Source organism: Lepisma saccharinum, chromosome 15, assembly GCF_977018435.1.
Source record: "Lepisma saccharinum chromosome 15, izLepSacc3.1, whole genome shotgun sequence".
Classification (NCBI taxonomy): domain Eukaryota; kingdom Metazoa; phylum Arthropoda; class Insecta; order Zygentoma; family Lepismatidae; genus Lepisma; species Lepisma saccharinum.
This window is the reverse complement of record NC_139243.1, coordinates 8,294,715-8,322,591: the sequence shown is the minus strand read 5'-3', so window position 1 is coordinate 8,322,591 and position 27,877 is coordinate 8,294,715. Positions and strand designations below refer to the sequence as shown.

The following is a 27,877-nucleotide window of genomic DNA, read 5'->3' as shown; positions in this document are numbered from 1 at the left end:
GGAAGAACAATAATTACTCTTAATGTGAAAAATTGAAATTATTTTCGTGAGAAAAGCAATATCCCACCTTAAAGAATCTTTCACAATGCAGAATAGGTAAGTACAAATGTTAAAAGTGACGAAATAAACGAGCGAGAGGTGTTCGGCCGAGATCAAACAGGTAATGCGAAGTCTGCAGAGAACATGGGATAATATGTACAGCACGAAAAGTACCGAGTTATGCTGTTTTCGTTTAGTAACTAATAAATTTAAAGAGATGTAATTTTAGAGGAAATGGTTACTTAATTAATGAGATATCGTGTAAACAAACTGGAAATCTACACTCAGTAACCTTCAACCTAGCGTACATATTGAGATATATCTGTCCATGAGCTAATTCCGGGTGTTTACAACTCAGGCAACTATTGTAAAGGGTTGAGTACGAAAAACCGGCCCGAGTCTTCTTGTCAGACATTCTCACTTTTTGGTCACAAACTATTATTTCTTCTACATTCGGCCATTCCACTGTTCTCCCCATCTGGCCACGTAACGTCATCCCTCCCTCTGTAGCTGCACATCTTCTTGTTCTTAAGCACACAAATTTAAGAGAAAGTTTTGTTTCAGACCAAGTGAGATGAGGCCCAACCAGTGGCGGCGATTGGGTTCCAAAGCCGGGGTTGGGGCAAGGTGCCAAAACTGCGGGGCCAAAGGCAGTTTATTTCCCTTTGTAGATAAGACGAATAACTCGATTCTGATTGGTTATGCTATACGAGATGCTAAGAAATTATGAGCGATTGTATCTGTGAAATATGTTGTGGAATGACATCAAAATGATACCGAATTTATTCACTTTACACTGTAGAATTCAATCGTTGCAGAAATGTTAAAAAAAAAAATCCAAGGAAAATCCTTTCGTCCAGGTTGTTGATATGCTAAGCCAATATCGAGAATTTCATTATATATTTTGATGCATTCCCGGTTCTGGTAAGAGGACCAGAAACTAATAGATGAATAAGAGGAGTGCTTGGTCGCACCAAATGACAGTACAAATCTTTGCCCTTCCACTCAACATGGCACGATACAAAGGCTACGAGCTCCGAATGAGCTTTACTTTATTCGCATGATTACTTCCCGTGTGAATAGATTAGGCAGTACATAGCGTCCCGTTTTTATCATGTGGTACATCGAAGATGGTGTGAGAAGACATGCTCACTGGACAGCACCACTAAATGAGGAAGTAATGCTTGTAAAGAGCATTCCCTGACTTTCGCTACGAGACTCGGCGGCAAGCTGCCCGGCATCAGCGCTTGTCTTTCCCGGTGAACGGGTCAGCGACAGTCGCTAGAGTCGGCTATTAAAATTACAGTTTTCATATTGTGTACTAACCTTGACTACAGAAGGTGTTGAAAATGATGTCCCTCTGCTGCAACACATTCCTGGCATCTCCGAAGGAAATTGAAATTTACACGTGCAAGTTCGTCTACTGTAATTCTCCCGATTTTTCGTACAATACTCTCTTTTAACTCACGGATGGTGTGCGGCTTGTCTTTGTATACTTTATTTCCCCATTTTTCTTTCCACTTTTATTCAGAACTGACCCTGTTACTCTAAACTTTTTTACGAGGTTTAATATAAGTGACTGTCACGGACCCGTTCACCGGGAAAGACAAGCGCTGATGCCGGGCCGCTTGCCACCGAGTCTCGTAGCAAATGTCAGGGAATGCTCTGTATTTTCTGTTAATATTAATATATGTTACAGAGTTTAAAGTGTTAAATTGCCGTGTTCCTTGGCATCTCTGTGTACACAATAGGTAAGGAAGAAAACTGTAGAAGTCATAAATCAAGTCGTTAGTAAAAAAAAATTGTACAGAAAAGTAACCGAGTTGTACACAGCGATCCACTGAAGTGTAGACCGCCGCGTCAGTGTTTGCGCTATCGGCAAGCGAGGCGCTCGCAGCCGTATGTCGGCACTGTAGACTGTCCGTGAATCAAGCGCGTTAGTTTACGACATGGAACTTTTACAGCCGGGAATCTTGTTTGGAATCGCCTATGAACTTCATGTGCCGATTGAGTTAACACATATAAATCATAAATAAATACAGGCTGTGCAGTAGAAAACATTTGCTGAGCCATATCTCACACTTTGCGGTTGAATACACTAGGAAAAACACAATACGTAACAAGTACCCTATCACTTCACAGTCGCCAGACTAATAAACAGGCCACAAAACAAAACAGGGACCCTTATCACTTGACAGTCTCCTGTCTACTTTCAGGATCTTCGTAAAACACAGTTTCTAGGCTCACTCGCCAGCTTACGTTAGTGGATGTCTTTATAAAAATGTATCAAAAATGTGTGCGCATCGAAGGCGCACACATTGAACACCTCCATTAAAAAATCTGGTAAGTAAATCACATTTTAAAATAATTACGGAAACTGTTGTGCTCTTGCTTCGCCGACACTCTGCCGACAAACGGCCGCGAGCGCCTAGCTTGTCGATAGCGCAAACACTGACGCAGCGGTCTACACTTCAATGGATCGCTGTGTAGAAACGTAACATTTAAGTAACATTAGTTTACGTAGCTCACATATTTCCATGGTCCTAAATCCGCAGTAAATTCTAATAATTTTGCTTCTAATCATCACTTCATTTACAAGTATTAATTTTAATTTTCTTTGCTCGAGTAAATATATCATTTTAGGCGGCTTGGTACATTTTGCGTATCCTTAACTTGGAATGCAAATGTCTCTTTCAGTGTTCTTGACGTCATCCACTGCATGACGTATGACCTGAGGGGGCCATGGGTAGGATACGCGGACGTGCACAGTCCTTTGTATGTTCGCCCAGGACTTGATGTTGGGGAGTATTTGCAGATTAATGTGGTAAGTTGTTCTCGCTTTCAGTAAACACAGCTTCATCTTTTCACAATCTCTTACAAAGTAAGAATAGCATTAACACAAGACCAAATAACACGGGGTAAAATTTTAAGATTATGTATGTACAGTGGGATCCATGAGTATTTCCGTGCAAATTGTCCATGACTATTTCCATTAATTTTTCTCTTACATCCTGTGTGTTTTTAAGCGATGGATTTTTATGTACGCTGGTGCAGAAGTTGTCAACAGCTTGTTTTGAATTTTCTTTTAATTCTTGAAGCTGTTATTGTGTCAAATAAAGTGTACGAACATGGTGATGGACAATTTGCACGGTAATATTCATGGATCCCACTGTACCTGTCTATGCCTATACACACAACGGGTGTTGACGGTGATACTGACAACTTTCAATATTGCAGCAAACAATACACTTTTGATTAAGTTGTAGTTTCGTTTCCTTATTATTTTTTATACCCACACACTACACTGTGGCCAGTACTTGTGTAATAAAATTATTATTCTTATCGTAGGCTATGACATGAACTTTGCTTGGGACCGTACGAGTAGTGGGAAGGTATTGTTTCTAAGTCATCCTTGTAGGTATGCCTAGTATTTAACCTCAGTTGTGACATATTTTGATGATTTTTTATGGATTTTATTGCGTTCGACGATGTTCTAGCCCTATTTTTTGCCCAATCTCATTTTTGGAGCCTCATCTTTGTAGGTATGCCATGATCTTACGTGATATAACTTAACTTATTCACTTTTTTACAGCCTTTTACGGGTTAAAATAACCTACCAAGTGTAAAAATGGTTGTTTCTACGCAACCCTTGTAGGTGGACCTAGTATTTAACCTCAGTTGTGACATATTTTGATGATTTTGATGATTTTTCTATGGATTTTATAGCATTTGACGATGTCCTAGCCCTATTTTTTGCTCAATCTTATTTTGGGACCTTTTTGGTAAGGTGGTTCAACGTAAACGCCTACGGGCCCTCAGCGTAAACGGCTACGCCCCCCTTTTCACGATGTATGTCGTGGCAATACGTTCAATGCCCCCCACTACTACTTTTGGAGGGTGGGAGGGGCTTGCAGTGTTGCCAAATTACTACACAAAAATTTCACCACATGATATTTCACAGGCGAAGCTAACCTACAAATAGAAGTTGGCACTACTCAGTATTGCCATAAATTTCTATAGGATAGTGATTTTTTTTTTATGTGTGAAGAATGTTTTGGATCTAAGGTCAGTGTAATTTTTATAGAATTATGCGATTTTGTTTCTTGTATTTAAAACTGTTCAGTCACTCTTTCATTCTTGACATCATACACAAAAGTTTTCTCTGCAATAAGGATGACGCTGCACAGTGTGTTCGCAGGCAGAGCATCGTGGAACTCACAGACAATCTTGATGTTGGTGCGATCGTTAACAACCACCTGCTTTCTCTTCGATGTGTTAATGACGAACATGGGTCTGCGAGCTATGAACTCATTGGGGTTGTAGTACACGTCCACGTTGCCGGAGGTCACTCTCTTGTAAGCTGTGTATGCCTCGTACAGTTTCAGGTAGTCGTTGTTTGCAATGTTCAGGTTGTAGTTCTCACGTGGAAATATCTCGTTCCTGCCATTTTTGAGGTAGATGTTCTTGATATTGCAATTGTCGAACTGGCTCGAATCTTTTTCTTGGTTGTTGTCCTCCCCCGTCTGGAAGAGCACGACCACAAATTCTGGCATATCGTACCGGATGCTGTTAAACTGTGTGGTCACGTCAAATTCAAAATGGTTGCCGGAAGCAGGTTTCTGCACGCACTGGTAACCGTAAAATTGAATTGGTACTTGGGGATTCTTCAAAATGTCTGCTTTGTACTTGAGAGCGTAGTTAGTTTCGTATTCCACTACGGGCATGCGCAGTTCCATGGACTGGATGATGCACTTGGCAGGATCAGGTAGTGTATTGGGAATTGCCGAACCGTCTGCACTCAAGGTGCTGTAACGCATCAGCGCATTGTTGTCATTGGCGCTTCTGCGAAAAGTGACGCGCAAACCACCCTTCCACATGATCTCTGTGTAGTCGGAGAAGAAGCCAGGAAGCAGGCGCATGGGAAACAGTACTGTGTGACTTTGAGTTTTGATTTTTGTACCTGCTTCAAATCCCCCTGCCTGGTAGTATGCTGCATCGGTCTTGGAGAGTTTCAGTGTTCCCACAGCTGTAGAGGTAATCCCGGGGTAGTCAACCCTATCGATGACGGTGCCATGCTTTCTAACTTCCACCTGCGAGAATAAGTACGGCACAAAATTATCTACAAGTCTTAAATTTGCATTGGCAAGGAATGCTTCGCCGTTGTCTCTCTTCACAACATCAAACTTGATATACAAATCAGCTCTGTGAGGGTGAATGAATCCGTCCCCGACGTCCACGTCGTATTCTATCTCTCGATTCGCTTCGTTGAGGTTGGCAAACGTGCGACGATTGGGTGGGAAGGACTGCAACTCGTAACTTTCGATTTGCTCCATGATGGTTATTTATTATATGTTAATCTCCACGACGGCAGTGGTCGTGGCTCCTGCAAAATCAACCACCTCACCCTTCCCGTTGGTAATTGCAAATTCTATGTTGTCTATGCGATTACGAGATACAGGAAAGTATATCGGTGGGGAGGGTGTGTAGATAATTGGCTCCATGAACTCAGAGTTTGGTTTGAACGTAGCGATAATACCTGTCTGCTTGTGACTCCCTGGGATGCCGTCCGCGGATTTGGTGATCATACCTTCTGCCACATTGCAATGTATGTTCAGAGTCTCGATGGCTAGAAATTTAGGAATGTTAGCACCGATGTGCTTGATGCCAGGTTCGAGTTTTGTGTTGTTCTCGAATCCCAAAAGCTCTCCAATGGTACCCAGGTCTACGGTTTCCGTGGCAGACACCAGTTCTACCCTGTGAGTTACAGAATTTTGCGACAGCAATACACTTCTTGGTAATTGAGCCTGCAAGGTAGAAAGATTGTACTGGCCAGGGGTGATGCTGATTTTTTTCGCTGCCAATTTTGATGGTATTGTTGTGTACCGTCACATTAGGTATCAGGTACATGCTGTAGAATGCACGAAGGGCAATAGATTTAGGATAGATGATATCGTCATGCAATGCGAGTTTCAGAAGCGAAGTCTCGCTTGTGAGATGGAATACCCCCATAGTGCTTCAGGTGCCACAATGCTTTCTGGAAATCCTCGATTGTTGGGTTATTTAATTGCGAGAGGAAGACAAGCATGGAAACGCAGAGATGGCCACAGTTCACATCGCTGAAACCCTGAATGCGTTCGTCATTGTAGTAGAGGTTGATAACACTGAGATACTTTACCAACCCAGCAGGTGGCGTGCCTCCGAATGAATCGAAAACAAATGCTTTGTCGTTGTTGGCTTTGAGGTAGCATATCCAATGTGTACCTGGATTTTCGTAACTGTCTAGGTTAACCACGCCACACTCTTTTTTCTTCACAACAGAAGGTAGAGAATCAGACATGAAAACGCCCCTGAAGTGCTTGATCCCCAACGGATCGATCAGAGATTCAATATCGAAGTTGGACAGGGGTTCTTCTTTTTTTTAAACTTTTTCAAAGCTTCGAGGTTGTTTTTTCGCTTTTTGGTCACACCTTTCCCCTTCTTCTCCATAGCCAGGTTGTGGCGTTTCTGCTCTTCTAACTCGGCCTTGTTCTTTTTTGCATCGATGACGGTCTTGGCAATGGCGGCACTGCCTCCTGCCAAGCTGCCTACAGCGTCCAATGCTGCCAAAATAGCCGGGATGCTGAATATGAAACCTCCAGTCTTCTGCTTTTTTCGCGAACCTTGTAACCTCCTCAACTGAGGAATGCTAAGCAGCAATTTCATTCCATGACCTTTTGCCAAGCAGGAATGTTTCTTCTCGCGCTGCTTTTTGGTGAGCAATCCATCAAGAGCTCCGAGAGACTTGAGTTTTGCGTAAGGTTTTTGGTAAACGACACCTTTGGGTTTCATGGTGATAGTATGTTATTTATATATATCGTGGAAAGGTAAGGCTTTGCTCCCTAATAGGTTGGTTATACAAAGTTGCTCTTTTTCACAGGGTGTTATTTATTTACAGCCCCCACCCCAATTTTCGTTTTGTGTTCATGGCGATGGTCGTACCCAATGCAGCAACCCGTTCACCTAGCGAGGCATCTCTGCTGACGAGTCTCCCGAAAGCTGCATGCTCCAACTTCCTGTCGGCATCATGACGTGCGTCGAGATCCGTGTGAGTATTGTAGGCAATGTCGTGATTCTTGCATACTGCATCCAGTAAGTTCACACCCTTGTCTCCTCTCTCCAGTCGCTGTTCGAGTTTCGTACCCGGACCGCAGTACTGGTAACCTGGCAGGTGCATCTCGAAGGGTAGCTTGTTGATAATATCGTTCACGAGACCTCGACCCTCGGCTACATTCCAGAATTTCGGAGGCAGGGTGTTGATGATTTTGATGAGGTAACCTATACCTTTGTTGTCGTTGACAATGAAGTTGCTAAGCTTGGTGCTAATCATGTCCATGATGCCCACCTTTTCGTTGTGGAAGTTGCGATTGCCTGCATTTTCTTCGCCTGCGATAACCAGCAATCGATCTACAAGCTTCCTTACGTCGTCTACCCAAACAAACTCTTTAGGAAGGGTATTGTAGAGTTTGACACCGCTGCCAGTCTTGAGCTGAGTCCATATTGGCTTGATGAGGTTCCTGTACTTTTCTCCACTGCTAGATTTCACGCGATTCTGTGTTGCATCGTTGTTTTGGTACAGGGCGTCCGTCATGATCAAAATTTCCGTGTAACTTTGGTAATCCTCGTCTGTATAATCTATAGGTTGCTTTTTGGTGATAAGTTCCCACAGTCCCACCGTGCCGGGATACCTAGTCCAGCTGTTCTTCTCGCCCAAATTAACTTTCACGTCGTCGCCCTCGAACGTGACTTTCGATTTACCAATTTTCCAAACCACACCCTCGTTATGTTCCATGGTCGGGTACAATCCGAATACCTCGTCTTTTTCGAATTTCCCAGTGCTTAGGTAATCCCTCGCCAACGGACCCAGCTCGACTAGCTTGTCCGAAGAGGTACTGCCTAGGGCCTGACGTCTCGGAGCCGGAGCAAGTTCGAACGGAGTAGTGTGAATGCTGGATATCGGTGTGGGTATGGTATAATTTCGAGCAGTAAGTGGCACAAGCTCGTTGATTAACTCTTTGTTTTGCTCGGTGACATCTTTGATTTCTTTACCAAGTCCACTGATGGCATCGATGATAGGTTGGTCCTGACGCTTTTTCTCTTCGTAAATTCCGCGATTCTCGGATTTCCAACCCTTAAACCGTTTTGCCAGGTAGCTACGCAGCTTCAGGTTGTCGTCTGCAAGTTTGCGTTTCATTTTTTATTGTATGTAGTTATTTATAATAGGTCAAGACGTTTCTTGTAACGTTGCAACGTTCAGAAAATTATTAATTTTGTTTCTGTATTTTCCGTTATTGGGTTTCCTCGTCATGTCTATTGTGACAAATCCGAAATCATCTTGGTTCCAGCATGAAGAGCAAAATTTGGAAAACTGATTGTAGTTTATGTCCCCACCTACATAATCATCGTAAGCGTGTTTTAAATTGGTGTAGTCTTGACGAAACAAACAAATGAAATTAGCATTGTCTCGGAGTAGCTGCTTGGGGATTTTGGAAAAAGTCTGAGCAAGGTAGAAGCAGTCCATGCCTCTGTGCCGACCCTGAGTAAAAAAATTGCGAATTTCGTTTTGGTTCTCCAGGATCACATCGTCAAAAACCACCACCGAATTTTCGAGACAGCAGTCTAGTGGTATCACTTCAGAAGCAAATATGGCTATGCCTAGCCCCTCGTACAGTTTTGACAGTTGGTGACACTTTGGTTGCTCCAAACTTTTAGAGAAAACGTACAGGTGCCTGTTCTTCCAGTTTAACCAGTTGGGTGCAAGAAGAAAATTATCAATAAGCAATGTTGTTTTTCCACATCCAGAAGGTCCAACAATAAGGCAGCGAATGTTGTCGGGTAGAAGCTCGCCATTTTTCCTATCCAGATGTTCCGAGGGAAAATCTGGCAGTCGCCGTACCACGTCCTAAGCACCCGTTACACAATCACCTCGTTTGCGTCTATCCAACTTTTTTCCTCGAGTCCCAGCCATTTCACCAACAGCTTGTCACCTTTTCTACGTAATACTTTTTCAATAAGATACGTGTCGGGGTATTTTGTTTTAGAAAGTTCCTCTTCGTAAAATCTTCCTTTCAGAATTTCGTTGCGATTATCTTTTATTATATACGTGTAACGGTTTCCGGGTAAGACTCGAACTATGGTGAAAAGTTCTGTACTCCAATTTTTTGTGAAGCCCTTTTCGAACGCACGCTTAACTTTACTGATTCTCACCTGATCTCCAATTTTGTATTTCGGTTTCTTGATCGTAAATTTGTACTTTGGACAATAAACCGTAGAAATTAAACGTCGCTCGTCAGATTTGTTGACATCAGCCGGTTTCATGTTTATCGTGCGATGCAAACTGTGATTATAGCTGTTAACGAGTTCCGGAAGCATGACGAGCCACTTGTAATTCCCCTGAAGCGTGAACTGTTTCCACATCCGTGTTTTGAGAGTGCGATTGAAACGTTCCACTATGCTGGCTTTGATGTGACTAAAGGTGGAGTAATGTTGAATATTTTGTTTTTGAATAAATTGCCGAAAGACAGAGTTGTAGAATTCTTTTCCGTTATCAGTGTGAAGAAATCGAGGTCGTTTGCCACTTTCATCGAAAATAGTTTTGAATGCTTCCACCACGCAGGTTCCTGTTTTTGCCTTGAGGGGTAAAGCCCACGCAAATTTTGAAAAATGTGTCTATAACGGTGAGAAGATACTTGTACCCCTTGTTGATTCTATGTAAATTTTTTAAATTGCCACTGCTCATTTCCACAAGGTCAGCTTCCCACAAGTCGTATATGCCTTTGGTCACTACCACCAGTCGTTTGTAGTTTCGCCGTGCAGGTTTGTGCAGCTCGTTCACAATAGCCTGCCTAGACATTGCGCGAAAATAAGAATATAGCTTGGATGGGATTTCTGGCTGCAGACAATGCCGGGCTTTCTATGTACAGCTTATCACCTATTTCTATGTCGATAATTTGAGTAGCATCTTCGGCATAGGCAGTCTCGTGAGTTTCGGGGTGGGTGAAATCGACCAACTCCACTCCTTTTATTTTAGGCTCGTCACTGATGTTCGTCACGGTCATGGTTGGGTAGTGGGTTGCGTGAGGCAAAGACCAGTATGAAACCTTGACGAACTGAAGTGTGCCGGCGAGGAAAAACTGGTGATAGGCTTTGGCAGGAGTCAGCATGTAGAGTTTGGCACCCGGATGGAAGAGCGAGGAAAATTCCCTGTTTGGAATACTGTACAGTTCGATGACAACGGTAGACTTGAGATAGTCGATGCTGGCATTCAGGGTGTTTACATTGGTTCGAACCTCACTCTCCATGTCCTCCAATCTATCGTTCACCGATTCCAAGTGTTCCTCGATAGCACGGACAACAGTGTCGTAATCGGGCTTGATCTTCACATCGACAATTAGCCTCTTGAATTTTTCGTTTAAGTCATGTAGTTGGGTACTGAAATTGGTTATGGCCGATTCCTGGCTCGCCTCGATGCTGCCAATTTGCTCTTTCACATTGGCGATAATCTGCTGCAGGCTCTCCACGAGTGTCAACTTGGAGCTCTGGGTTGCGAGGTCGTGGACCTGGGTTCTAATTTCCGCAAACAAGCCGTGTAGCTCGCTGATGTTCTGGTTGGTGGGTAAGGTTGCAACAGACTCCCGAAGCAATTCAATTTCGGTTTGGATGTTTTTGATATCGTCGGATTTGAGTATTCGGTTGAGAGCCCTCTTCACGCTTTTCAGTTCCTGCGAGGTAGGCAAGGTGGCCACCGTGTTTTGGAGCGACTCCAAAGCTTTTTTCATCGCTTCCAACTCCGAGGCAGCAGCAGCAGCGCGTATGCCTTCTTGTAATTGCGTTATGTCGTCCTGGGTGGGGATGGATTGTTGCAAAGTTTCCAACTTGGCCTGTATGTCGTCGATCAAGTGATGAAAATGCGACAACTCTGATTCGGTGTTTAGATTTTCCAACTTGGTGATCTGCTGTTGGACGCTGGCCAGAGTATCCCTGATGCCAGGCAGTTTGGATTCCAATGCTTCGTGTACGTTTGCCAGATCATTTTTTATGACGGCGAGAGCATCCTCAATATGGGCTATGGTACCTTGCAGCTTCCCGAAATCCTCGTAGGTCTCAAGTTGCAGTTTTATGTTGGCCACGCTACGGGCAATGGCATTCAGCTCGCTGGACGAAGGTAGATTGTCGATGAAGTCCTGTAGCGTTTTGAGTTTTGTTTTGACTTCGTTGATGGCTGCATGCAAAGCATCCGTTTGAAGCTCAGCCTTGATGCTTTCCAACGTAGGAATTTCGAACGATTGAAACTGTTCGTGCAATTTGGCAATACTGGCATTCACGCGATCGTAGTCATCTTGAGTTTTTATACTCTGGATAATGTTTTGCAGTTCAGTCTGGATGGTGCTCGTTTGGTCCTGCAAGTGTCGCTTAGCTGTTCCACGTCAGAAGTTTGCGCTTGCTGCAGCTTCACAAGTTCGTTTTGGAGCTTGCCTACGCTCAGTGCCAAGTTGTCAAAGTTGTCTATTGACTCGAGATCGGTGTATTTTTGCAGCAGCGATTTAAGCTCGGCGTCAATTTTGAGTACGGGGTCCAGGCACTGAGACTGCAGGCTGGCTATCTCTGACTGGAGGCTGGAGTTGAGCGTGGACTGCAGAGCCTGCAGGTCGCTTCGCAACTTATTGACCCTGACGTCGAGCATGAGTAGCTCGTCGCCGTGGTCGTCGCGTTTGGTGTGACCAAAAATATCGTTAGGCATTGTTACCACTGTGGTTATTTATTATAGGGTAGGTGATTTTCATTTCTATGAAAAGAGGAATGAGTTTATAGTAGTCGTCCAAGAGCTCCACGTACAGGCGATCGCCAGCAGACACATCGTACGTTGTAGTCGCATCCATCCTATCATGCTTGATGCGATAGATGTTCTTGCCTGAGGAAACCTTGGCCTCCCCTTTGTTCTCGGAGTTCATGTCGAACTGCAGTTTGCCGGAGATGGGGAACCGGTAATAATTCAAGTTGTTGTTGAATACATAGAAAGTTTTGCCCACATCCTCGTCGTACTGCGTCAGGATGCTATTCAAGTGTATAATTAACAGACCGTTAAGTTTAGATAGCATGGAAGGCAGGAGTTCGTTGAAACTCGACGACGACGTAGGCTGGACGGGCACTTCCATAGCTTGCTTCCTGAAGCCAAACAGGTTCATAGGCATGGTTATTTTATATGCTTGTTTTGATCGAAATATTGCCAGCCATAAGTTTTTTTTAAGTGAATTGTATGCATTTCTTAGTACTATCTAAACGATAGTGCTCCCAAGGCAACGTGTGGATCCCACAAGACAAAATACATCTTTTATCATCATGTGGATCTAATGCTACTTTCCTAACTTTGTTTGTTGTAATCACATGGTCTACACTTTGGATTCTTTTTTCCAATCGTAGCTGCTTCTTCAATTCCTTCACACAATCAATATAGTCTTGAAATGAAAGTTTGTTTTGTACAGTATTTTTACCAACACCTTTAGCTTTCTTCGTGATGCTGCTCTCAGTTCTAAATGTATACATTTTGGAACGCAAACCGGCAAACTCGAGAATGATGTCACCGTTACACTCGTCTTTCAATTTACCTAGAACTTTTTTGTTACTAGATGGAATTCCAAATCTGTTTGGTTGAGGGTAGGAAGAAGTATCATAATAATCAAGCAAGGACGGATTTTTTACATCTTCATATAGATTGGCTGTTTTAATGTTATAAATAAAACTGTCGGTGTCCATGTAAAGTAATGAAATTCTATCGTTGTAGAAAGGATGCATAACATTGTAGTGAAATTGAAACATGTGAAGTTTCGATAGATCTAAAACTGTTGCTCCCACATAAATTGGTTTTCGGAATTTTATCACTTTTATATCTAGATTGAAAAGTGACAGATTCTCGTTGTAAATTTTTCGTGATTTAAATCTAGGATCAGCCACCAACTTACTGCATTTATTTTCAGATGAAACCAATCTCACGTCCACGTGATTTCTCACGTTCTCCATTGTCTTGCCATATACAGCATTATTCATAAATTTGAAAAAGTCTTTGTCTAAATCGGAAGTGGCAACTGTTCTATGTTGTGTGTTTGTTTCAATGTATGGTTTGAGCCACTCGGAATGTTTAAACCTGAGGACTCTTCTAATATCCAATACTTTAACACCCATCGCAATCAAAAACTGAAGACTTTTGTAATGGAGAACATATCTTTCTTTTTTCTCCAAAGTTAATAAAAGCTTGCGTTGATTAGAATTAGGCGGACATTTAAGTTCGGGTGCCGGTGGTAAATCGGAAAAAATATCATGCAAATTGTCTGGAAATTCAATATCCACTTCTGCAAAGAAACCAAATTCACAAGCGTCAAAATCAATAATATTTATGGAAGTTGTTTCTATCCATTCGAAACCTCCATAAGGAAGTTTCTGTACCATAGCATATCCATAGAGATTATTAACGTCGATGTAAAAAATGTAATTCGATGGTTTATTTGCATCATATTTTTCTTCCATGTGCATGTTGTTGGCTTCTGCATGTCTCTGTACACATTGCACCATCCCACCTCGAATCCCTCTCTCGATGAAAAGTAACATGTCTACATCTGTTAATAATTCTAACTTAATTTTTGTTTGCAACAACATTGCAGACCACGTTAATCCCGGGAGGCTGAAGAAATGCGCAGGGTCCAACTTGTAAATAGACATTGACGTTTTCCTGAATGCTTGAAAAACATCCGCAAGTATTGTTACGTCTAATTTCAAGTATGCATTGTGATAATCTCCGAATGTTTTACATTCTAGTTTATCCCACATCAGTTGTGCATGTTCGCATTCTTTGTCTGTAATTCCTGCTTTTCTCAGTTGACTGAAGAATTCGTTTTAAGGAGGGAGAGTGTCGTCATTAAATTTAGATTCATTGTTTACGTATTCATACGGATAAATCCCTTTACTTCTAATCAGTTTTATATCTATGTTGGGAAAACTAGCTTTCGTAATTTTGAATTGTTCGTCACAGAGTTTACTTGCTAGTGCGTCCAAACTTGCAGAGAGAAATCTGAACGAGTCAAGAAACCTCATCTCTATGGTTTCATTTGTCCCCGAAATCTTAACTTTCTTACTTATAGAAATGTATCGTTCTTCATTTTGAGCAAGAATATCTATTTTTTGTGCGTCATATCCAAGTTTCCGAATTAAGTGATGAAAATCGTAATTCGATCCATTATGAAAAAATATGGGGACAAATTTGGGCCTTTGAATTTTGAGGTTGCAAGCATTACAGATTCCACTGATGAAACGACCGTCTGTGTGCGAATGGTGAAACACTTTACGATTCTCGTTTGTGAAGTATTGATTGCACACTGGACACTCGACAGTTTCATCAAATATTTTTTGTTCCTCTGGTGTCAACGAATTCATCGGTTTGGATATTTGCAAGAAGTTGCCAATTTTCTCAACCTCCTCTTCCATCTTTTCAAAAAAGTGTTCGATAACATTCGGTCCACGGTATACATATGGTTTATTTATTTCATCTTGTCGTATGACAGTGTAACCAAAACTATTTGGTTCATGAAGCTGGTATGGCGTTGTGGAGGAAATATCTGGATTTGGTTTGCAGGAGGACAGTGGCTTCAGAAATGATTCAAGATCTGCAACGATAATAGCTGGATGTTCAAACAAAGCCTTGTACATTTTGAATTCTTCGACTTCGTTCTTTTTGGGCATCAACATTCGAGCTGGTTTGTTGTCACCGAAATATATTTCATGTTCGACACGTTTTTCAATAGCAATTTGCCGTGCGGTATATATTTGGTGATTGAATTTTCTTCGATCATTAAACGTGGTCAAACACCTTGGACAAACCTCGATGTGATTTGCATACTTCGTTGCTTGACTTCTGATTAGTCGTGATAGTGAACGAATAAGGCAGTAATGGTGAATATTGTTGTTTGAAATTAAAAGAAGATTAATTATATGAGCATTATTATCGTTGATATAATTTATCCTGATGGGATGCACAAGATGTTTTTCTGACGTATAAGAATATACATTAATAGCAATGCGTTTTCCATCAGAATCTCGTGCACGCGACTCGAACTTTGATATGTCTGACAATGCCACGGGGTATTCAATGCTAGACATTACATTTTCAAACTCTGTCTTGTACTGCTTGTAATGATTAACTCGCTCTGGATTATTTTTCCAATGAACAGGATACAGAGCTGCCAAGATGCACCAAAGAAAGCATTTTGAGTCATTATTTTGAATATTTAACACTGCTCTCTTGCTTTGAATGGTCGGTGGTAGAGGAACGTAACTCGATGCAGAAAAAGGCATGAATTTGTTCACGTAAACGGTTAATGTATGAGGACTGCCACATAAAGACCATCCCGACCCCATAGCCTCGAAAGTGTCATGTTTCATAATCAACTCATTTGAGAGATTACAGTAAAACTCGTCCAAATTTTCAACATCTGCCAAATGAAGAGCCTGGTTTTTGGTACGATGATAAAAAACTTCTGTTGTACCATCGACTTTCTCATATTCGGAAAATAAATCAACGTATACTTTTATGGAATTATTTTCAAGATTACTTTTCAAAGTATTCAGTACAAAAGTTTTCACTTCACGCAAAAAACTAGGAACGTCACGGCCTGCTTCCGACGTAAATGATAAATCCTGAAGTTGACCATTAAATGCAGACCTAACTGGTTTATATTTATTATTTAACTTAATTTGTTTTGGAGCAGAAGCTTCAGCTTCAGAATAATCAATTTTTCTTTTCAATGTTCCTTCTCCGGTTGATGGTTTGCAAATTTTCAAATGTCTACTTAGATTTGGAATGCTAATTTCTTTTCCACATTGAGCACAGGCTTTAGAAGATAACAAACGATTTGCTCCGTTACACCTTGTCTTATGTATCGATAAATTATTCTTTGAAATTAGTTTCCCACAAGTGACACATTCGATCTTATCATTCTTGCGAGTAAAACAGGTAGGTGATTGCATTTTTTATATGCTTTAAAATATGAGCAAACAAACGATAGAAATTTCAGATATGTTATTTATATAAAATTTTAAAAAAATATATATAAAATTTTATGGGCTATTACCAACCTGATAAAACTATTCCCTATGAAAAACTCTATGACCTTACTTGGGTTTTTCCGCCAAATTATATGCTTCTAGTCTCCTATACTTTGGTGGAGTTCGTTCAGGTTCTATCCCCCGCGATGTGGGTTCCTCTGCCGATCCAGCAAAGGTGAGAAATAAGCATTGTGCTCTGACTTATATAGATTTATAGAGCCAATAGAAATCTTGCTTACTTAAACCAATCAGAAAACACCACGTATAAATTATTAGCCAATCAAAATCTCCGTTATTTTAGCTATCATATAAAAAAAATGCAAAATATCCCAGTTTCAATTCGATCCATTTATCCGAATCGAAGAAACCAACAATTCACATATCATTGTATGCTTGCCCTATTAGCACCTCTTTCGCTGTTGTGCTCAATTAGTTTTCACTAATTGGCGATTTTCTTGAAGAGGTCTAATAGAACAAGATACGGCGGTATGAGAAATATGTAAATTAAAGATATTTTAGCGAATTACGCCGGCATAAGCTAAGTTCGTATTGCTAGAAGGCCTTCGTCGTTGCAAGTCACCTAACCCATTCACTGGCAAAAAGAGTTAAAAATGTTGACGTACTGAAAAAAAAAAATGACTTGTCCCCCTCAAGCATTCATCGAGTTCCAACATTTGCACAGAGATGGCTCTGTTGTTGTCGCTTATCAAATGAAGGGCCAGGGGGAAAAACGATGAATGTCGATTTTTCGCCTATTTTGAGATCGCAACGGCATCTGATAGTTCAGAAGCTGTACTATAAGAATGAGAACGGCCTTGGTTGGGAAACGATGAGAAGTGCCTGAAAAACGCATTATTATTTTGGCATATATTAACGTAGTTATGGAAAGAAATACTTTGTTTTTTATTTCCTAGCAAATCGTCTCGAATGAACATTCATCGTTTTTCCCCCTGATCCTTCAAATATATATATATATTTTGGAATATCTCTAAAACAGAGAGAAACAGCCAAAATCTGTTTGCAGATTTGTAATGTACAATCGAAGATAAGTAAAAGTATGAATACAACCTATGCTCAGAAATTAAAAATGGCGACCGGAAGTAGGTTTATCTCTTAAACGGTACGAGATAGCCAAAATCTGTTTGCGAATTTGTAATGTACACTCGAAGATAAGTGAAAGTATGAATACAACCTATGCTCAGAAATTAAAAATGGCGACCGGAAGTAGGTTTATCTCTTAAACGGTACGAGATAGCCAAAATCTGTTTGCGAATTTGTAATGTACACTCGAAGATAAGTGAAAGTATGAATACAACCTATGCTCAGAAATTCAAAATGGCAACCGGAAGTAGGTTTATCTCTTAAACGGTACGAGTTAGCCAAAATCTGTTTGCAGATTTGTAATGTACACTCGAAGATAAGTAAAAGTATGAATACAACCTATGCTCAGAAATTCAAAATGGCGACCGGAAGTAGGTTTATCTCTTAAACGGTACGAGTTAGCCAAAATCTGTTTGCAGATTTGTAATGTACACTCGAAGATAAGTAAAAGTGTGAATACAACCTATGCTCAAAAATCCAAAATGGCGACCGGAAGTAGGTTTATCTCTGAAACGGTACGAGATAGCCAAAATCTGTTTGCGAATTTGTAATGTACACTCGAAGATAAGTAAAAGTATGAATACAACCTATGCTCGGAAATCCAAAATGGCGACCGGAAGTAGGTTTATCTCTGAAACGGTACGAGATAGCCAAAATCCGTTTGCAGATTTGTAATGTACACTCGAAGATAAGTAAAAATATGAATACAACATATGCTCGGAAATTTACAGAGTTCATAGGAATTGTTATTTTATAGAAATATTGTCAGCCATAAGGTTAATTGACCCTCTTCCCCTCAAATCGCATTACATACATGTGGAAGACAGAGGTATGCATATTTCCGTCCATGGCATTACAAAAAACGAGCCTGTCTCCCAATATTGCTTAAGATTTTTTTTTTTGGTTAGCATGCAATAGATCAGTATGCTAGAAATAAACAGGGGGGAGGGGGTAACAAGAGCATCAACACTGCACCACCACTATTGCCAGTTAGCGTACTCACCAACTCTCCACCTTACTGCATACCTATCATCTTAGAAGGCTACAAAATATTACAGCATAGATCGCTGTCAACTCCTATTTGTAGATTAGCCTCGCCTGTGAAATATCATTATGTAATTTTTTTTTTTAAAAAAAAGGGGGGAGCCTGTGAAGCAAATTTCTTGGTACTAGTCTGTGTTGCCAACTTCTATTTGTAGGTTAGCTTCGCCTGTGAAATATCATGTGGTGAAATTTTTGTGGAGTAATTTGGCAAGACTGCGAGCCCCTCCCAGCCTCCAAAAGTAGTAGTGGGGGCATTGAACCTATTGCCACGACATACATCGTGAAAAGGGGGGCGTAGCCGTTTACGTTGAACCACCTTACCAAAAAGGTCCCAAAATAAGATTGAGCAAAAAATAGGGCTAGAACATCGTCAAATGCTATAAAATCCATAGAAAAATCATCAAAATCATCAAAATATGTCACAACTGAGGTTAAATACTAAGTCCACCTACAAGGGTTGCGTAGAAACAACCATTTTTACACTTTGTAGGTTATTTTAACCCGTAAAAGGCTGTAAAAAAGTGAATAGGTTAAGTTATATCACGTAAGATCATGGCATACCTACAAAGATGAGGCTCCAAAAATGAGATTGGGCAAAAAATAGGGCTAGAACATCGTCGAACGCAATAAAATCCATAAAAAATCATCAAAATATGTCACAACTGAGGTTAAATACTAGGCATACCTACAAGGATGACTTAGAAACAATACCTTCCCACTACTCGTACTCTATTTATAACCGCTATAGTTACAGCCATTCTATAAGATATATAGCAAACAGATATATTGATTACGGTACGAAAATAATCGCTATAGCTCTTGTCTGGTCTTACGAGGCCAGCTGCACACACCTCGTTCTACAAGTGCTGTATTTTTCATCGCGCTGGATTGGTCGCTTCCCCGCTCCCCGCTTGCCAGTATGTAGGCCGCCCGCCATATAACCAGACAAGAGCTAGCTATAACTTTAAACAGAAAACATGTCTACAAGATTGTTTACACCAATATCAATACTCACCCACACATACAGGTTGTATCTAAATTCCCATTACAGACTTTGAGGGCTTGTAGTGGGGACCAAAACGGTTAAGTTTTGCATAGGAACTCATGTTCGGAAACGTACAGTTTCCCCGCTACAAGCAAAACACCAACACAACAAACGTTGAACTCTCCCGCGTTTTCGGCGCTAATGACCAGGGTATACGTACGTTGGCCTGCACGTTCGGTGGACTTGCCTCCGCTCGATTATTTCCTGTGGGGTCACATAAAGAGCTTGATTTACGAGACCCGGTGGAATCGGAGGAAGATCTGATGGCGCTGGTTATGGCAACAGCGGATGTTGGACTAGCAATTGTTGGTGATCGTGTGTACCAGAACATGATACGTAGGTACGGTGTTTGTGTTGAAGTCAATGGTCGCCACATCGAGCCCTTCTTGGAAGTGGATGCTGCAGCTATGAAAAAACAACATACAGTAAGCAGCAGAAGTTGGAGAGTTCAACGTGTGTTGTGGTGGTGTTGCTTGTGGCGGGGAACGGTAAGTTTCCGAACATGAGTTTCTATGCAAAACTTAACCGTTTTGGTCCCCACTACAAAGCCCTCAAAGTCTGTAATGGGAATTTAGATACACCCTGTATAGAAGCACAGATTTTTTCGATTGGTTGTCGAGAATCTACGACTTACGAGTGGATATTCAAGGTTGGTGTCGTAAATGTTTAATATCAATCAATATTTTCAGATATCAACTTCAATCATCATCGTAACAGACCTGCCTGTCTATGGGGTGTTCCTTCATCAAATCCATTCTCGTCTTTCAATGAAGCATATTTCTTTGGTTGTTCTTGCAGAACGACGGTCTGGCGCTGTGGGAAGAGAGAGGCTGCCCGAGGGAGAAGCTGGTGGTCGGAGCGCCATACTACGGGAAGAGCTACGTCCTGCAGGACCCCGAACAGCACGATCTCGGCGCTCCGATCGCCGGGGGCGGCAGCATAGGAGGCTCTTACCCTGAGGTAAGCCTAAAGATTACACACCGAAGCGACAGGCGACACGTGTCGCTTGAGGATTTCACCAATCCAACGTAGGCTTGCACCGTTACGGTGTGACACGTTGCTGTAGATTGGCTCGTCCCCAAGTGACGTGTTTCGTGTCGCTTCAGTCTGAAATCTCCCTAACGAACGTTTAGCAATTGTCTAAACAAAGTGTTTCCTAAACATTTTCCAGGCCCCTTAACCGAGATCAAGAATATGTGGAGCTCTAAAGTCCGCCCGGCCAAAGAATGGAGTTGAGGATACCCAGACTTTCCGCCTCCAGTTCAAGGGTGGAAAAGTGGTGTTGCTACCGGTTGCTGCACGCTTGATTTTTGTCCAGTCGTACACGACACCTCTTCCTGTCAAGTCCCCTTCGCTCGCATTTCAGGGAGAGGCAGGAAATCGGACACCCATTCGCTTGCTACTTGGCGACAACCATTAGGCTTCTCCGTGCTTGGTTTTCTTGAGGGTGCTACCTGTTTCGAAAACGCCCCCCCCCCAAAAAAAAACGCAGAATACCACGAGAATTCCCTCTCACCACGGCAACTGGACAAAGCCGATTGGTTCAGCGGTTCATGTGACCCTCCATGGCTTTCGACAGAAAAGACAAAATTAGAATTTCCAAGTCCGTTCTTTGGCCGGAACCACTGTACCTCCACATCACCCCCATATGCCTTCATGGCATGTGTGAACATGCACAGGGGTACCTTTACCTTCAATTCCCTACAATATCCACTTACTAAACTCCACCCTCTTCTACCCAGTACTATGTAAAAATCGTGGTGCGATTTGTGAATTTACCAGAAGGGACATGAACTTAGTGGATTTACTATATTAATAAGCTTATGGGTGTTTGCCAATGGTTCCTTGGGGGGAAAAATTACATTAATTTAAACTGGCAACTTACAAAGATTGCTCGTAACATGTTCAAGGTCCTGACGTCACGAATCAATGAGTACAGATCGCTGACGTCACACACTGTAAGCAGAACTCTGCCTTAAAGAGTAGCCGGTGAAGGCACATAGTGGTTAAAACTCTGGGTCCAGTCCCCATTGGCCTACATGCGTATACATTGGGCTCAGAAAAAAATTCTATCTTAAATAAAAATTGGCAATTTTCAGTTTCAGGAACAGAGGGTTGACACAAACTCCGATTTAGGGGTGCGGGGGGGGGGTCCTTTCATACGACACCCAAATGTCAACCTCTCTTCCACGTAGTACACAGTGCACTACATTTTGCAGACTAACGAGGCTCTGGCGCCTGGACCTTCAGTCAGGATAATCATCTGTAGAAATTGTGTTGTGTCGTCCATGTGTGTTTGTGATTGCCCCTTCATTCATCTCATCGTATCACCGTTCTTCCAATCATCGAGATTAGCAAAACGTTGCAGAAAACGACGTAAAAATAACGTAATTGAATTCAATCTATGCATCAATCAACAAACTCCGAACTACGCTTGATAATCATCTTCTAAATCATTACTTGGAATTTGATTCGGCCTAAGCCTGGATAGTAAATAAGTCAATATGGTGCACGATGTACCCAAACAGAGCACCATAGTAGTTGTAGTGCCCCGGTTCACGGACCTATATTGAGGCTCGGTGAGGCTCGCCTTAATGGACTTGTCTCGTAAGGCAATGAGCCTCATTTGATGGCAGTGTTGCCAGCTGCTTACTCGAAAAAATCACCAAGAGTTTTTTTGGGTCTAACGTAGCCTCAAGCAAGGAGCTGGCAATTTTGCTTGAGGCTTGCCTTAATGGATTTTTCTCGTAAGGCATAAGCTTTATTTTCTCGCAGTGTTGCTAATATTTTACTCGAAAAAAATCACCAAGGTTTTTTTTGGGGGGGGGGTAAACCTAGCCTAAAACAAGGAGCTGGCAATCTTGCTTGAGGCTTGTTTTACAGTGCATAAAAGCAAGAAGCTGGCAACCTTGCTTGAGGCTTGGAGAGAGAGAGAGGGAAGAGTTAAACAACCGACAGCTGCCAACACCCACCCTAACCTACTCTAACCTAACCTAACCTAACCTAACCTAACCTACTCTAACCTAACCTAACCTAACCTAACCTACTCTAACCTACTCTAACCTAACCTACTCTAACCTAACCTACTCTAACCTAACCTAACCTAACCTAACCTAACCTAACCTAACCTAAAGCAAGGAGCTGGCAATCTTGCTTGAGGTTTGCTTTACAGTGCATAAAGCAATTTGCCAACGTACTAGTACTTTTTACCATGGCTTTTTACAAAAAAAAGAGAGGAGCGAGAGAGGGGGAAGAGTTAAACAACTGACAATGTCGCTAATATTTACCTACAGTTTTTTTTTACTTGGCAAGGGGGTTTAGCCAATTTATATACTGGCGTAACATACATACACTGGGCAAGGAGAGCGGGCAACAAATATATACTGCCGTAAAAGAGAAAGAGATGGATGGGTGGATGGTAATATAGTATGCGTGTGCGTGTGTGCGTATAATATGTAGCATTATTAACTAGAGTGTGTTGACAATTTACTTGCAACTAAAAAAAAATAGAGATGCCAATTTTGCTGTAAGATAAAGAGAGAGAGATTTATGGCTGGCAACAGTGGTGAGCGATGTCCTCTTATTGTAAATTTTTTCCAAGCCCCCCAAAAAAAAAGAGAGAGGCCAATGTTTATATATTGTGATTTTTGTAAACTTCTCTCGGGGAAACGATGTGCCACACACGCGTGCGCGCTTATGTATTGTGACGCAAACAAACAAACAAAATAATAATTGTTGTTTTTTAGGATACCTGGCCCCTAACCCCGCCAGGGTGCGTGGTGCCCAACCCAAAAAGGTTCTAACGGCTGCGGCTCTAGATAACCGCACCTCTGTAGGGTTTCACGTGTTTTTTTTTTCCCCCAAACTTCCATGAAACCCTACAGAGGACCTCCGTAATGCATGCAACGTGTACTAACGACTCTAGTGTTATTTGATGTTGTGATATTTTTGGATATAGAGTTTTATTGTGAGATATAGATAAAAATAATTATGTTTATTATAATACTTTCTTGATGAAGATGGAGAATATGTGTGTGTTACAAATAAAGTTGCATGCTTTTTTTTTAGTGTGTGTGTATGTGTTTTTGATGTTTCGACAGCATCTGAAACGATAAAAGAAATTTTATTGTTAATTTTCACGTGTAAAAAACAACAACAACAAAATTTTTGTGCAAGTTTTCTGATTGTCTCGTGCTATAGTGCAAAAAAGATATTGTAACTGATAACTAAGGAAATTGACATTTGTAACTGATCTGAACTAGTGAAATTCGTATTGTGCTATTGTAACTGATTGTGCTAGTACAAAAAATTTCTTATTGTGCAAGAAAAGATGTTAAAAAACTTGTTAAAACTGCTCTGTGACCCTCTCGTTCTTCACGTCGTAGGCGAAGGACTTCTCTGCAATCAGGATGACACTGCATAGGGTATCCTCGGGCAAGGCATCGTGGAACTCGCAGACGACCTTGATGTTGGTTCGATCGTTGACCACAACCTTCTTTCTCTTAGATGTGTTGATGACGGTCATGGGTCTCCGTGCTTTGAACTCGCTGGGCGTGTAGTACATGTCCACGCTTCCCTCGGTCACGCGTTTGTAAGCCGAGAACGCTTCGTAAAGTTTGAGGTAATCGTTTTTGGTCACGTCGAGGTTGTAATTCTCGCGCGGGAACACTTCGTTCCTACCGTTCTTCAGATAAACGTTCTTGATCTTGCAGTCGTCGAACTTGCTGGAATCTTTTTCCTGATTCTTATCGCGTCCGGTCTGAAAAAGCACTACGACGAAATCTGGCATGTCGAACTGTATGTTGTTGAACTGCGTCGTCACGTCGAATTCCATGTGACTTCCCGACGCCACCTTCTGCACGCACTGGTAACCGTGAAAGTGAATCGGCACCTGCGGACTTTTCAAGATCTCCGCTTTGTACTTGAGGGCGTAGTTCGTTTCGTATTCCACCACCGGCATTCTCAATTCCATGCTCCGGATGACGCATTTCGCTGCTTCGGGTAAAGTGTTGGCTATCGGCGTGGTGCCGTCCGGACCCAAAGTAGCGTATCGCATGAGTGCGTCGTTGTCGTTGGCCGCTCTTCGAAACGTGATCCTCAGTCCTCCCTTCCACATGATCTCCTTGTAGTCCGAGAAGAAACCAGGCAGCAGACGCATGGGAAAAAGCACCGTGTGACTTCTCGTCGATATTTTGGTCCCGGCTTCGAATCCCCCGGCCTGGTAGTACGCTGCGTCCGTTTTGGATAATTTCAACGTTCCCACTGCCGTCGACGTGATGCCTGGATAATCTATTCTGTCGATGACGGTGTTGTGTTTCCTCACCTCCACCTGCGAGAACAGGTGTGGCACGAAGTTGTCCACGAGTATCAAGTTTGCTGCTGCGGGAAACGCGTCTCCGCTTTCTTTCTTCACCACGTCGAATTGAAGGTAGAGGTCCGCTCTGTGAGGATGAATGAACCCATCGCCTACGTCCACGTCGTATTCGATCTCCCTGTTCGCTTCGTTCATATTGGCGAACGTGCGACGGTTGGGAGGGAAAGATTGCAATTCGTAACTTTCGATTTGCTCCATTTTACATGTATGGTTATTTATTATACGTTGATCTCCACGATGGCCGTCGTAGTGGCACCTGCGAAATCCACCACGTCTCCTTTCTCGTTCGTCACCACCAACTCTATGTCGTCTATGCGGTTGCGACATACTGGAAAATAGATCGGCGAAGAGGGCGTGTAGATGATCGGTTCCATGAACTCGGAACTTGGTTTGAAAGTGGCTATGATTCCCGTCTGCTTGTGACTTCCTAACAATCCGTCCGAGGATTTCGTGATCATGCCTTCCGCCACGTTGCAGTGTACGTTCAGAGTTTCTATGGCCAAGAATTTAGGAATGTTGGTTGCTACGTGCTTGATGCCGGCTTCGAGTTTGGTGTCGTTCTCGAAACCTAAAAGTTCTCCCATGGTGCCCAGGTCCACGGTCTCCGTCGCCGATAGGATTTCCACTCTATGCGTGACCGAATTTTGAGAAAGGTACGTGCCTTTGGGTAACTGAGCTTGCAAAGTGGAAAGATTGTATTGTCCTGGCGTGACGACGATGTGTTCGCTTCCGACGCTAATTTTGTTGTTGTGCTGCGTAACATTGGGTATGAGGTACATGCTGTAGAATGCACGCAGAGCCACGGATTTAGGATAGACGATGTCGTCGTGCAGCGTGAGTTTCAAGATTGAAGATTCGCTCGTGAGATGGAACACACCCATCCTAGTGATGCTGTTTGAGGTTCCACAATGCTTTCTGGAAATCCTCGATCGTAGGGTTATTTATTTTAGAGAGAAACGCGAGCACGGAGAGACAGAGATGACCGCAGTTCACGTCTCCGAAATTTTGAATGCGTTCGTCGTTGTAGTATATAGAAGTTTTGTTCGTTTTCAGATAATGAATTAAATTTGTAGGTGGAACACCTCCGAAAGAATCGAAAACGAATGCTTTATCATCGTCGTTTTTGTGGTAACATATCCAATGCGTGCCTGGATTTTCTTGACCGTCCAAGTTGACTACTCCGCATTCTCTTCTTTTAACGCTTGAAGGTAGCGAGTCGGACATGAAAACTCCTCTGAAGTATTTGATTCGTAACGGTTCGATCAGAGATTCAATGTCTCGGTTGGTGAGTGCTTCTGTTTCTTTTTTTTAAACTTTCTCATCACGCCTTTTCCTTTTTTCTTCTCCATGGCCAGGTTGTGACGTTTCTGTTCTTCCAACTCGGCCTTGTTCTTCTTCGAGTCGATGACGGTTTTCGCGATGGCGGCGCTACCGCCGGCTAAACTTCCAACGGCCCCCAATGCTGCCAGGATGGCCGGGATGCTGAATATGAAACCTCCGACCTTTTGCTGTTTCCGCGAACGCTGCAATCTTTTCAATTGAGGTGTGCTGAGAAGCAATTTCATTCCGTGTCCTTTCGACAAGCAAGAACGTTTCTTCTCGCGTTGTTTCTTGGTGAGTAACCCATCGAGAGCACCTAGATTTTTAAGATTGGAGTATGGTATCTGGTACACGACACCCTTGGGCTTCATGTTGATGCTCTATGTGTTATTTTCACGGTATGTTATTTATATATATATTCTGAGATTTTTTCTTGTGTAGTTTTTTTACGGTATGTTATTTATATACCCCACCCCAATTTTTGTTTCGTGTTCATGGCGATGGTGGTACCCAGTGCTGCAACTCTTTCACCCAACGATGCGTCTCTGCTCACGAACCTTTCGAAAGCTGCATGCTCCAATTTTCTGTCTGCTTCGTGACGTGCGTCCAGATCCGTTTGCGTGGTGTTGTAGGCGATGTCGTGATCTTTGCATGCGGCGTCCAACGGATTCACACCCTTGTCTCCTCTCTCCAATCTTTTCTCGAGTTTGGTACCCGGTCCGCAGTACTGGTAGCCAGGTAGATGCATCTCGAAAGGTAACTTGTTGATGATGTCGTTCACGAGCCCCTTTCCTTCGGCCACGTTCTAGAATTTCGGAGGCAGCGTGTTGATGATTTTGATCAGGTAACCTATGCCCTTGTCGTCGTTCACGATGAAGTTGGAAAGTTTCGTGCTGATCATGTCCACGATGCCAACCTTCTCGTTGTAGAAATTACGGTTGCCTGCATTCTCTTCGCCGGCTATCACCAACAATCGGTCCACGAGTTTCCTAACGTCGTCCACCCAAACGAATTCTTTGGGTAGCGTGTTGTAGCGTTTGACGCCGCTGCCTGTTTTCACCTGGTTCCAAATCGGTTTGATGAGATTCCTGTACTTCTCGCCGCTGCTCGATTTCACCCTATTCTGCGAGGCGTCGTTGTTCTGGTACAAGGCATCCGTCATGATCAGAATTTCCTTGTAACTCTGGTAATCTTCGTCGGTGTAATCTTTCGGCTGCTTTTTGGCGACGAGTTCCCACAGTCCCACCGTACCCGGATACCTGGTCCAACTATCCTTGTCGCCTAAATTGATTTTAATGTCGTTGCCTTCGAAGGTCACCTTCGATTTCCCAATCTTCCACACCACACCGCCGCCTTCGCTGGTTTCCATGCTGGGATACAATTCGAACACTTCATCCTTGTCGAATTTCCCCGTGCTCAGGTAGTCTCGTGCCAAAGGTCCCAACTCGATTTTATCTGAAGACGACGTGCTACCTATGGCTCGACGTCGTGCCGGTGCATCCTTCAGTTCGAACGGTGTCGAAGGAATGCTCGAAATGGGCGTGGGTACGGCGTAACTTTTAGCTGCGAGCGGTACGAGTTCGTTGATCAAATTTTTATTTTGTTCCGTGACACTTTTAATTTCTTTACCTAGACTGCTGATGGCATCGATCACGGGTTGATCCTGACGTTTCTTCTCTTCGTAGAATCCGCGATTCTCGGATTTCCAACCTTTGAAGCGTTTCGCGAGGTATTTTCGCAACTTGAGATTTTCATCCTCAATTTTTCGCTTCGTCATAATGTTTATTTATATACATCGTTTCTCACAACGTTGCAACGTTTAGAAA

General features: G+C 42.5%; 1 protein-coding gene across 1 annotated transcript in view; it reads left to right on the top strand.

Moving 5' to 3' along the window:
- The window catches only part of LOC145999759 (endochitinase-like), an 80,745-nt gene that overhangs the window by 33,597 nt on the left and 19,271 nt on the right, over positions 1-27,877 (top strand). The window contains exons 16-17 of the mRNA XM_083137050.1: positions 2,737-2,863; positions 20,156-20,317. Coding sequence (XP_082993176.1) covers positions 2,737-2,863; positions 20,156-20,317 — 289 coding nt within the window. The remainder of the gene's footprint in view (positions 1-2,736; positions 2,864-20,155; positions 20,318-27,877) is intronic.